At 43.5% G+C, this 12,164-nt stretch overlaps 1 protein-coding gene across 3 annotated transcripts in view; it reads right to left on the bottom strand.

The window, feature by feature from the left end:
- LOC128738597 (FH1/FH2 domain-containing protein 3-like) overlaps positions 1 to 12,164 on the bottom strand; it is a 192,929-nt gene that overhangs the window by 23,005 nt on the left and 157,760 nt on the right. For 2 of the 3 annotated variants that reach the window (XM_053833850.1, XM_053833851.1), the window contains exons 5-7: positions 9,183 to 9,591; positions 8,405 to 9,117; positions 7,609 to 8,244 (exon numbers count right to left, since the gene is read on the bottom strand). In XM_053833850.1, coding sequence (XP_053689825.1) covers positions 7,609 to 8,244; positions 8,405 to 9,117; positions 9,183 to 9,591 — 1,758 coding nt within the window. The remainder of the gene's footprint in view (positions 1 to 7,608; positions 8,245 to 8,404; positions 9,118 to 9,182; positions 9,592 to 12,164) is intronic. The other variant, XM_053833852.1, reaches the window with a different exon arrangement.

Here is a 12,164-nt window from a genome sequence, read left to right as displayed (position 1 = left end):
CTGTCTGTCTGTCTGTCTGTCTGTCTGTCTGTCTGTCTGTCTGTCTGTCTGTCTGTCTGTCTGTCTGTCTGTCTGTCTGTCTGTCTGTCTGTCTGTCTGTCTGTCTGTCTGTCTGTCTGTCTGTCTGTCTGTCTGTCTGTCTGTCTGTCTGTCTGTCTGTCTGTCTGTCTGTCTGTCTGTCTGTCTGTCTGTCTGTCTGTCTGTCTGTCTGTCTGTCTGTCTGTCTGTCTGTCTGTCTGTCTGTCTGTCTGTCTGTCTGTCTGTCTGTCTGTCTGTCTGTCTGTCTGTCTGTCTGTCTGTCTGTCTGTCTGTCTGTCTGTCTGTCTGTCTGTCTGTCTGTCTGTCTGTCTGTCTGTCTGTCTGTCTGTCTGTCTGTCTGTCTGTCTGTCTGTCTGTCTGTCTGTCTGTCTGTCTGTCTGTCTGTCTGTCTGTCTGTCTGTCTGTCTGTCTGTCTGTCTGTCTGTCTGTCTGTCTGTCTGTCTGTCTGTCTGTCTGTCTGTCTGTCTGTCTGTCTGTCTGTCTGTCTGTCTGTCTGTCTGTCTGTCTGTCTGTCTGTCTGTCTGTCTGTCTGTCTGTCTGTCTGTCTGTCTGTCTGTCTGTCTGTCTGTCTGTCTGTCTGTCTGTCTGTCTGTCTGTCTGTCTGTCTGTCTGTCTGTCTGTCTGTCTGTCTGTCTGTCTGTCTGTCTGTCTGTCTGTCTGTCTGTCTGTCTGTCTGTCTGTCTGTCTGTCTGTCTGTCTGTCTGTCTGTCTGTCTGTCTGTCTGTCTGTCTGTCTGTCTGTCTGTCTGTCTGTCTGTCTGTCTGTCTGTCTGTCTGTCTGTCTGTCTGTCTGTCTGTCTGTCTGTCTGTCTGTCTGTCTGTCTGTCTGTCTGTCTGTCTGTCTGTCTGTCTGTCTGTCTGTCTGTCTGTCTGTCTGTCTGTCTGTCTGTCTGTCTGTCTGTCTGTCTGTCTGTCTGTCTGTCTGTCTGTCTGTCTGTCTGTCTGTCTGTCTGTCTGTCTGTCTGTCTGTCTGTCTGTCTGTCTGTCTGTCTGTCTGTCTGTCTGTCTGTCTGTCTGTCTGTCTGTCTGTCTGTCTGTCTGTCTGTCTGTCTGTCTGTCTGTCTGTCTGTCTGTCTGTCTGTCTGTCTGTCTGTCTGTCTGTCTGTCTGTCTGTCTGTCTGTCTGTCTGTCTGTCTGTCTGTCTGTCTGTCTGTCTGTCTGTCTGTCTGTCTGTCTGTCTGTCTGTCTGTCTGTCTGTCTGTCTGTCTGTCTGTCTGTCTGTCTGTCTGTCTGTCTGTCTGTCTGTCTGTCTGTCTGTCTGTCTGTCTGTCTGTCTGTCTGTCTGTCTGTCTGTCTGTCTGTCTGTCTGTCTGTCTGTCTGTCTGTCTGTCTGTCTGTCTGTCTGTCTGTCTGTCTGTCTGTCTGTCTGTCTGTCTGTCTGTCTGTCTGTCTGTCTGTCTGTCTGTCTGTCTGTCTGTCTGTCTGTCTGTCTGTCTGTCTGTCTGTCTGTCTGTCTGTCTGTCTGTCTGTCTGTCTGTCTGTCTGTCTGTCTGTCTGTCTGTCTGTCTGTCTGTCTGTCTGTCTGTCTGTCTGTCTGTCTGTCTGTCTGTCTGTCTGTCTGTCTGTCTGTCTGTCTGTCTGTCTGTCTGTCTGTCTGTCTGTCTGTCTGTCTGTCTGTCTGTCTGTCTGTCTGTCTGTCTGTCTGTCTGTCTGTCTGTCTGTCTGTCTGTCTGTCTGTCTGTCTGTCTGTCTGTCTGTCTGTCTGTCTGTCTGTCTGTCTGTCTGTCTGTCTGTCTGTCTGTCTGTCTGTCTGTCTGTCTGTCTGTCTGTCTGTCTGTCTGTCTGTCTGTCTGTCTGTCTGTCTGTCTGTCTGTCTGTCTGTCTGTCTGTCTGTCTGTCTGTCTGTCTGTCTGTCTGTCTGTCTGTCTGTCTGTCTGTCTGTCTGTCTGTCTGTCTGTCTGTCTGTCTGTCTGTCTGTCTGTCTGTCTGTCTGTCTGTCTGTCTGTCTGTCTGTCTGTCTGTCTGTCTGTCTGTCTGTCTGTCTGTCTGTCTGTCTGTCTGTCTGTCTGTCTGTCTGTCTGTCTGTCTGTCTGTCTGTCTGTCTGTCTGTCTGTCTGTCTGTCTGTCTGTCTGTCTGTCTGTCTGTCTGTCTGTCTGTCTGTCTGTCTGTCTGTCTGTCTGTCTGTCTGTCTGTCTGTCTGTCTGTCTGTCTGTCTGTCTGTCTGTCTGTCTGTCTGTCTGTCTGTCTGTCTGTCTGTCTGTCTGTCTGTCTGTCTGTCTGTCTGTCTGTCTGTCTGTCTGTCTGTCTGTCTGTCTGTCTGTCTGTCTGTCTGTCTGTCTGTCTGTCTGTCTGTCTGTCTGTCTGTCTGTCTGTCTGTCTGTCTGTCTGTCTGTCTGTCTGTCTGTCTGTCTGTCTGTCTGTCTGTCTGTCTGTCTGTCTGTCTGTCTGTCTGTCTGTCTGTCTGTCTGTCTGTCTGTCTGTCTGTCTGTCTGTCTGTCTGTCTGTCTGTCTGTCTGTCTGTCTGTCTGTCTGTCTGTCTGTCTGTCTGTCTGTCTGTCTGTCTGTCTGTCTGTCTGTCTGTCTGTCTGTCTGTCTGTCTGTCTGTCTGTCTGTCTGTCTGTCTGTCTGTCTGTCTGTCTGTCTGTCTGTCTGTCTGTCTGTCTGTCTGTCTGTCTGTCTGTCTGTCTGTCTGTCTGTCTGTCTGTCTGTCTGTCTGTCTGTCTGTCTGTCTGTCTGTCTGTCTGTCTGTCTGTCTGTCTGTCTGTCTGTCTGTCTGTCTGTCTGTCTGTCTGTCTGTCTGTCTGTCTGTCTGTCTGTCTGTCTGTCTGTCTGTCTGTCTGTCTGTCTGTCTGTCTGTCTGTCTGTCTGTCTGTCTGTCTGTCTGTCTGTCTGTCTGTCTGTCTGTCTGTCTGTCTGTCTGTCTGTCTGTCTGTCTGTCTGTCTGTCTGTCTGTCTGTCTGTCTGTCTGTCTGTCTGTCTGTCTGTCTGTCTGTCTGTCTGTCTGTCTGTCTGTCTGTCTGTCTGTCTGTCTGTCTGTCTGTCTGTCTGTCTGTCTGTCTGTCTGTCTGTCTGTCTGTCTGTCTGTCTGTCTGTCTGTCTGTCTGTCTGTCTGTCTGTCTGTCTGTCTGTCTGTCTGTCTGTCTGTCTGTCTGTCTGTCTGTCTGTCTGTCTGTCTGTCTGTCTGTCTGTCTGTCTGTCTGTCTGTCTGTCTGTCTGTCTGTCTGTCTGTCTGTCTGTCTGTCTGTCTGTCTGTCTGTCTGTCTGTCTGTCTGTCTGTCTGTCTGTCTGTCTGTCTGTCTGTCTGTCTGTCTGTCTGTCTGTCTGTCTGTCTGTCTGTCTGTCTGTCTGTCTGTCTGTCTGTCTGTCTGTCTGTCTGTCTGTCTGTCTGTCTGTCTGTCTGTCTGTCTGTCTGTCTGTCTGTCTGTCTGTCTGTCTGTCTGTCTGTCTGTCTGTCTGTCTGTCTGTCTGTCTGTCTGTCCTGTGTTCCTTATAGAATCAAAAACTACTGAACCAATCGGCGTGAAAATTTGCATGTAGAGGTTTTTGGGGCCAGGAAAGGTTTTAGTGATGGTTAGAGACCCCTCCCCCCACTAAGAGGGAGGGCTCCCATACAAATGAAACACAAATTTCTGCATAACTCGAGAACTAATCAAGCAAATAGAACCAAATTTGGCATGTGGGTGTTTTCGGTGACAAGAATTTATTCTAGGGTAATTTGAGAACCCTCCCCTCTTTATAAGGGGAATTATAACTCCTCTCCCCTTTAAGAGGGGGGGTTTCCATACAAATTTCCTCATAACTCGAGAACTAATCAAGCAAATGGAACCAAATTTGGCATGTGAAAGTTTTCAAGGGCAAGAAAATTTTCTATGTTGAATTAGGACCCCTCCTCACTTTAAGAGGGGGGGCTCCTGTACAAATGAAATACCAATTTCCTCATAACTCGAGAACTAATCAAGCAAATGGAACCAAATTTGGCATGTGTGTGTTTTTGGAGACAAAATTTTTCTCTATGATGAATTGGGACCCCTCCCCACTTTAAGTGGGGGGGGGGGGCTCCTATACAAACGAAATACAAATTTCCTTATAACTCGAGAGCTAATCCAGCAAATGGAACCAAATTTGGCATGAAGGTGTTTTTGGAGGCAAGAATTTTTTCTAGGATGAATAAGAACCTCTCCCCACTTTAGGAGGGGGGCTCCTATACAAATGAAATACAAATTTCCTCATAACTCGAGAACTAATCAAGCAAATAGAACCAAATTTGGCATGTGGGTGTTTTCGGTGACAAGAATTTATTCTATGGTAAATTGAGACCCCTCCCTCTTTATAAGGGGAATTGTAACTCCTCTCCCCTTTAAGAGGGGGGGCTTCCATACAAATTTCCTCATAACTCGAGAACTAATCAAGCAAATGGAACCAAATTTGGCATGTGAAGGTTTTCGAGGGCAGGAAAATTTTCTACGGTGAATTAGGACCCCTCCCCACTCTAAGAGGGGGTTCTCCTGTACAAATGAAATACAAATTTCCTCCTAACTCGAGAACTAATCAAGCAAATAGAACAACATTTGGCATGTGGGTGTTTTTTTTGGTGACAAGAATTTATTCTATGGTGAATTGAGACCCCTCCCCTCTTTATAAGAGGAATTATAACTCCTCTCCCCTTTAAGAGGGGGGGCTTCCATACAAATTTCCTCATAACTCGAGAACTAATCAAGCAAATGCAACCAAATTTGGCATGTGAAAGTTTTCGAGAGCAAGAAAATTTTCTATGGTGAATTAGGACCCCTCCCCACTTTAAGAGGAGGGGCTCCTGTACAAATGAAATACAAATTTCCTCATAACTCGAGAACTAATCAAGCGAATTGAACCAAATTTGGCATATGTGTGTTTTTGGAGACAATTTTTTTTTCAATGATGAATTGAGACCCCTCCCCACTTTAGGAGGGGGGGTCCTATACAAACGAAATACAAATTTCCTCATAACTCGAGAACTAATCAAGCAAATGGAACCAAATTTGGCGTGTAGGTGTTTTTGGAGGCAAGAATTTTTTCTGTGATGAATTAGGACCTCTTCCCACTTTAGGAGGGGGGCTCCAATACAAATGAAATACAAATTTCCCCATAACTCGAGAACTAATCAAGCAAATAGAACCAAATTCGGCATGTGGAGGTTTTTGGAGGCAAAAATATTTTCTACGGTGAATTAGGATCCTTCCACACTTCAAGAGGGGGGGCTTCTACACAAATGAAATGCAAATTTCCTCATAATTCGAGAACTAATCAAGCAAATGGAACCATATTTGGCATGTGGGTGTTTTTGGAGGCAACCATTTTTCCCATTATGAATTAGGACTTCTTACCTTTTTAGGAGGGGGGGGGGCTCCCATTCAAACGAAATACAAATTTGCTCATAACTTTAGAACTAATCAAGCAAATGGAACCAAATTTGGCATGTGAGAGTTTTAGATGGCAGAATTTTTTTTCTGTGGTGTATTACGACCCCTTTCCCTTTTAAGAGGGTGGGCTCCCATACAAATGAAATACAAATTTCCTTATAATTTGAGTACTAATCAAGCAAATGGAACCAAATTTAGCATGTAGGAGATTTTTGAGTCTTGAATTTATTTTATGATAGTTAGAGACCTCTCACCCCTGTGGTAGGGGAATATGGACTCTCATACAAATAAAACAGAAATTTTTGCGAAACTCAAAAACTAATCCAACTCGAGAAATTCGAGACTCTTCCATAAAACATTAATCAATAACAAGACCACAAAAACTATCTATAGTAACACTAGATCATTCAGGACGAGCCGGTCGCGAGTGTTGCCGGTGACCCGCCGTCGGAAGCGCCGCCCACTGAGGGGCTTGCAAAACTCGAGATAGTGACAAAGATCATCCGAGATTCATGATTTATGTACAACACAGGTTAATTTGTGGCAATACGAAGTTTGTAGGGTCAGCTAGTTAGATATAAAAGTAGACGTGAAATTATACTGAAGGTGGACTTAAATTTGACCTAAAATTGGACTTGAAAACTGACATGGAATTGGATTGGAATTTAGATTGATTTTAGCATGAAGTTTTATTTCAGTTTAAACTGGAAATTGGACTTGAAACCGGATTTGAAGTTGGACTTTAAATAAACTTGAAATTAAACCAGAAAATGATTTGGGAAATTAGCTTAAAAGGTGACCGAAGCTGGAAAGAAAACTAGACTTGAAATTAGACATGGATCCGCTGATCCCCTGAGTAAAGAGGAACGGTATACAAACTTAATAAGCGTGGCTTCAATGACCCTTTCTTTCCTAATTTTCCGTTCGTTCCCCTTCACGCCTTGTCTCACCTTGGAGACACAGTCAACATCTTTGTTTCATTACTTCGTTCTACCGTTTATTAGAAATGTCTATAATATCGTTGTTTGACATCATTTTTTAAATCTTTGAGAGAGAGAAAATGATCTGTTGACTTTTTTTGTATGCCAGAAGGGCACTGGGTTTTGTAGCTTACCCCGATTGCTGTACACAGTTTACGAATTACTGATACCCATTGAAGAGTTGAGCTAGGTTGTAAGACTGTGCCCATCTGATGACTTAGAGTCAGTGCTTAGAAATCTCATGTTCTTGACAATAGTCAATCAATTCAAATGTGAATCATTTTGAACTGCCGAAAACGGCAAACGAAATTACAACAAAACGTAAACATGGCTCCGGAGTTTTAATTAATTTCCTTCGGCCAGGTTTTGTTTGATTTTAAAAAGCAGGTAGATTAAAACACTTAACTTTGAGATTTAAAATATCAGTCAAGAGCAAGAACATTGACTGATAGTGTAACCGAGCAATCATCCAGCACTGTGATTCATGAATAAATTGTTTTGAAGGGTAGAAAACTGAGAAAGACAAACACTGTCAGCAGTTCAGTAGTCTTGTCCATGGGCCGAGACAGATAAAAGAACACTACCAGGAGTGAAACTGTATGCGCTGAATGCGTTTTATATTCGTCTTCATGCAGGGCTGTCAATTTTTTAAGAGCACTGCATGGAACAAAAAATTTTCCATTTTCTAGTAAAACATTTTCGAAATAATGACTTAAACTTGAAGCGAACGTTTTAAAAATTGACGATTGGAATAATCCATAAATTATTGAATTGATCTTGACGAGATTCAGCCTTCCTAATAGACTACCTAATAGAAAGGCGCGGCGGCGGCGTAATTGTATCACACTTAACCGGCAATCGACAGTTGTGAGTTCGAATCCCACTTGCCTAAGAACTCAATATATTTTTGATCTATATATTGAAATTCTCCAGTTCATCCAATTAATTGTTTTTCGCATCATATATCAAAATTGGATAATAAGCGCGAAGTAGAAAGAAAAACGAAGGTACAGGGAACGCAATAGAATAATTTCACATGAATTTCAAACATTTCAAAACGTGACGTTGTCGATGAAAACGAGGATCCGTAAAATTATAATCAGAAGGTCATGATTAATGAGCAATTTAGACATACAACAACTTAATAGGCGTCTATTCAAATAAAATCAGTAGTTCTTTTTTAAAGCAGACACAAAAACGCATACATATAATGTAATGGGCTCATGCAAAAGCATCAACACAAATCGTACCTGCTAAAATCTCCGGCTGCTTCCCATTCTGCTCCACGTGATGTCCATTCGTTGATACATTACCATTTGCATAACCGTTACTTTTTACCTTAAGGTCGTCCTTTCCGTTTTGCTGCTGCTGCTGCTGCTGCTGCTGTCGGTAACCGATCAAATGATTTCCATATCCATTTACATATCCATTCATCTCCCCATAGTTTCCGTTCATCTTAATGTTTGGACTCTCGTTCTCATCCAGTTCTTCCGGACTGCTGCATAGGCCATTTCTACCATTCGGCATGTTTCCGTTGACATCGATTTTGCCGTTGCTAGTGCCGTAGTGTCCGTTACTTACACCGTTTTGTTTACTAAGCAGCAGATTTTTGCTATTCCGATAGTCGACCGAATCCTGACTGGTTCCGTTCGTCCCATCCGACAGCGCGAGATCGCCGTTCATTCCGGTATGATTATTATTAGTACAGTTATGCTTACTATAGATCACAGATTGAGTTAGGTTGGCTACCCGCGTTGAAGGGTCGTACTCGCTGATTGTGGGCGGTTGCTGAGCCCCGCTTAGCCGTGTTATTCCGCGTGGTTCGTGTCCATTCCGGAGACGTACCAACAGTTGCGATTGCTGATGGCTTTGGGTTAGCGTGTAACCTAATCAATGGGATGGGATTGGTTAGGAGAAAAGCACGTGGACGCCACAAAGTAGCGGTTAGTTACAAAATCGTCAAAAGGAAAAGTGAAAAGTAAAACAAATCTCACACGAGAAGCTGTGAAAAGCTGTGTATTTTAAGTGATGTAGAATGAAGCTTACCGTGACCATTCGTTTCTTCCTGAGCTTTGAACTGACTGAGTTCCTGTTGTTCCCTCATAAAAGTCTTCTGCCGTTCGGCACGCTCTCGTCGTCTTCTCAGACCTGGGGTGACACCTGTGGTGTCCCGTGAATCATCCCTGTAGCCACATCCGTTTAGAGTGTGGTCCGCTGAATTACCTGAGCTCGAACTATCCTCATCTGGTGCTTGCTGCCCTGGAAGTTTCAGTGGTCCGTACAGCGTCACTGGTGCAACTGGAGGGGGTATTGGCGGAGGCGGTGGTGGAGGCATACTCGGTGGTAGTGAGTATAATATCTGTGGTGGTGGTGGAGGTGGTATCGGCGGTGGCTGTTGCGACGCTGACATCGGAGCAGTACCTGTGCTGTGTCTCCTGGATTTGCGACGATCGTTGGTATCGTTCGAGCGGTAGCGAAGTGTTTTTCGAACAGTGTTGTCCGGAATTCGGATACCGTCGGTTTCGCCATCCTCAAATCGGAGTACTGTTTCGTACAGCTGCAGTTGGTCTAGCAGATCCAGATCGGTCCCCGGTCTGGACATGTATCGCTGGATGATTCCCTCCATGCCTTGCTGCTCCAAGAAATCACTTTCATCATAGAAACTATCCTGATCACTCAATCCGGACAACGTTTTGTTGACTAACGATGTGGCGTAGATGAGAAGCTCAGTATCGGCATTCTCATAGTCTTTGAGCAGTCTTTAAAGAAGGGGAAAATTTTATAAATAAAAAGTTCTTATTGTTTCACGTTTCTCCATAATTACCTCATAATATTATTCCACGGCACCACGCCCCGCGCTGTATCGATAAACCGGATGGCGCTGACCATGAGGTAGCAATTGCCCTCACAATATTCTACAAAAACCAGCAGAAGTTTGAGGGCAGTTTTGACCACAAGCCGGTACTTGGATGCGATCAGCGAGTACAGCCACTGGAGCGTTGGCGAGTGTTTCATCACACCATTCATGCCGTCCACGTACAGCATGACTTGCCCGAGCGCTCGAAGGATGTAGTTTTGATAGTTCTGGTCAGCTTCGTTACCGATCTGCACCAGACAATTCAGGCCGCCGAGTGCCACGAAACCATGAACCAGGTCTTTATCCTCCTGGAATATTTGCTTCAGCGAAAACAGAGCCCGGCGCAGTTCGCGGCCCTCCGAGGAAAGTAGTTTTTCTGCAAATGAAGGAAAACATAAAGTCTCGTTAACAATGAAGGAATTTTAAGATTTACGATTTTTGCTCTCGCGGGCATCGTTAATATATTATATTTATCAAAACAAACAGTCATTAAATTAAACACCCTTCTCATAGGCCTCGGCTTGCTTCGTCCGTTCCGTGTGTCATTTCAATCGTTAGCGCCACTAAACGCCACTGACATGCCGTTGAAAGAGAAAGGATCGCTCGGAGCAAAACACGAGTTTCGTCAAGTTCCAATCGCATACCGGAATCACATGTTGCATGTTCGAGGATGGTGCAACGATTGATGGCAGACGGAAAACGATATTCAAACTTGCCAGCCAAACCGGTACGGTTTTGCCCGAGCACTTCCCGCGGGGGAATTACTTTACCACCACGTGCATCATAGTTCACGGAACCACTTCTAGTCGCTTTTAGCAGAGCTCGAGTACGATTTGTGCCAGAGCAAAAAGTCAACCAAAGGTGATAGCACGGCGAAGGCGGCCTTAATAGTTGTTGCAGTTGTATCCCGGCTCACTTCGTCTCCGCTGCCGCCACCGCCGGATGAATGGAAACAATTTTCTTTGGCATTGTTTATCCGAAAGTTTTACCGAGCAGCAAAGCAAACGTATAGTTGAAGGATATCTGGCTGGACGTTAGTTGAGATAAACGACAACGTAGCACAGCGGTGGAAAGATTTCCCGCTAGCGGGAAAGCGGTTGGTCGGTAAGTTTTTGTTTCATTGTTTGAGGAAACTCTTTTCGTCGTCGCGCCGTGGTGGGCGGTGGCGACCGACGGGCTTACCCGGTCAGGTTGGTTTATTTTATGGAACTTTTATGCGATTCCGAAATTGGATTGCAGACAGAACAAATTGGATAGACGTTTTACGTGCGTAAAGCCGGAACAGATTGGTATTCTCTGTAAAAGTATTTTTTGCGAATATCTGAGAAAAAGGTTTATTCCTTCCGAGCGGTGTATCAAGGCTTCAACTTTCTTTCATTTTTACTGGATCCGTCCAATCAGTTAGGGTTCATTCCGGCTTCGCCGTTACCGTCGTATATAAAATACCCATAAATTTTTCTGATGTAGCCAACATATAAATTTAGCTTTCAAATTGCATATATAAAGGTAAATTGTCCTATAATTCATAAATTTGTGTAATTTACTAGATTTTCAAGCCATTACTCAACAGAAGTCGAGATTCTTCACTAGGGCTTCATAGAAAAGTTTACTCGCAATACTAAAACGCGTCCGACATAATTTAATTCTGCAAATCAACAATTATTAATCAGTGAACAGGGAAGTCATCAGCTGTAGATATAATACCAAAACGTTAGAGGTTTGAGTGTAAAAAATACCTAATAAGTTTCTTTTCTTAGTTTTCAAGAATCGTTTAATCTTTGCACGACACAAGTACTTTAAACTAACGCAATAAATTAATTTACGTATTTGAATGGATTATAAAAATAAGGTATCAGTGATTTATAGGGATTTTCACAGAAATACCCCTAAACCGTCAAATGACGGGGTCGGGCATTAGAGGCTTAGGGCACATTCAGCTTCACTGATTACTGTCAAAATTTAAAGCAGAGTGTGGAACGGTCCCTGCGCCGTCAACTGTAAACGCACAGCATCCGACTTTTCCTAGTATTCTGATTCCCAAATATCTTACACTAAATCTCAGGACCTGCCCGAAAAACTGTGTTGATTTTCTTTTCCAAATTATTACTGTAGACAAATATTTTTATTATTGGATAATAATAAGATTATTTATTATAAGAAGATTTTTATTTACTGAAGTTTTTGGAGCGTCTTAGTAGAATACGAAACCTAAAAATAAAAAATAAGAAAACTTATCCAATTTAATTCTACTATGTGTATTTTATTCAATGACAGATACGTATTTCGCCTACGACTTGGAGGCTTCCTCAGTGTCTGTTTTCGAACTCGAGTTCGAAAACAGACACTGAGGAAGCCTGCAAGTCGTAGGCGACATACGTATCTGTCATTGAATAAAATACACATAGTAGAATTAAATTGGATAAGTTTTCTTATTTTTTATTTTTAGATTTCTATTATTGGATCTGCCCAATGCAATCGCAAGAGTGGAGGATAAAAAATATTCCTCTAATTGTAAATTATTTTTTAATGTTTTAATACAATAGAGTAGAACAAGGAAGTGGAAAGAATGATCCATGTTGAGTAGAAGTAAATGTAACATTCTACTATCGTCTCATTTCGCCCAGTTAGCTTCGAGGTACGATGCTGGTCTAACAAGCCAGTAGTCGTATGTTCGAATCTTGGCTAGGCGGTGCTTGCTAGATAGAAGTCAGTAGGATCGTTGCACTAGCCCCGTAATTTTCCTGAACTCTAACAGCCGGCTGTGAAGTCTGTCGATAAAGGAGGGTAATAATGTCTAAAGACGATATAAACCCAAGGCTTTGCTTTGCTAATATGCTTGATGTGCTCGTCTTTGAATGAAAGTAGAATTCAGATAGTGAAACTGATGATAAACAATAATCGACAAAACTTTCTCATGTTCCCCAGGCAGGTCGGATCCATACATTTTAC

The sequence above is a fragment of the Sabethes cyaneus genome, chromosome 2, assembly GCF_943734655.1.
Source record: "Sabethes cyaneus chromosome 2, idSabCyanKW18_F2, whole genome shotgun sequence".
Classification (NCBI taxonomy): Eukaryota; Metazoa; Arthropoda; class Insecta; order Diptera; family Culicidae; genus Sabethes; species Sabethes cyaneus.
Note: the sequence above shows the minus strand (reverse complement) of the source record. Positions and strands in the feature narration are given on the sequence as shown.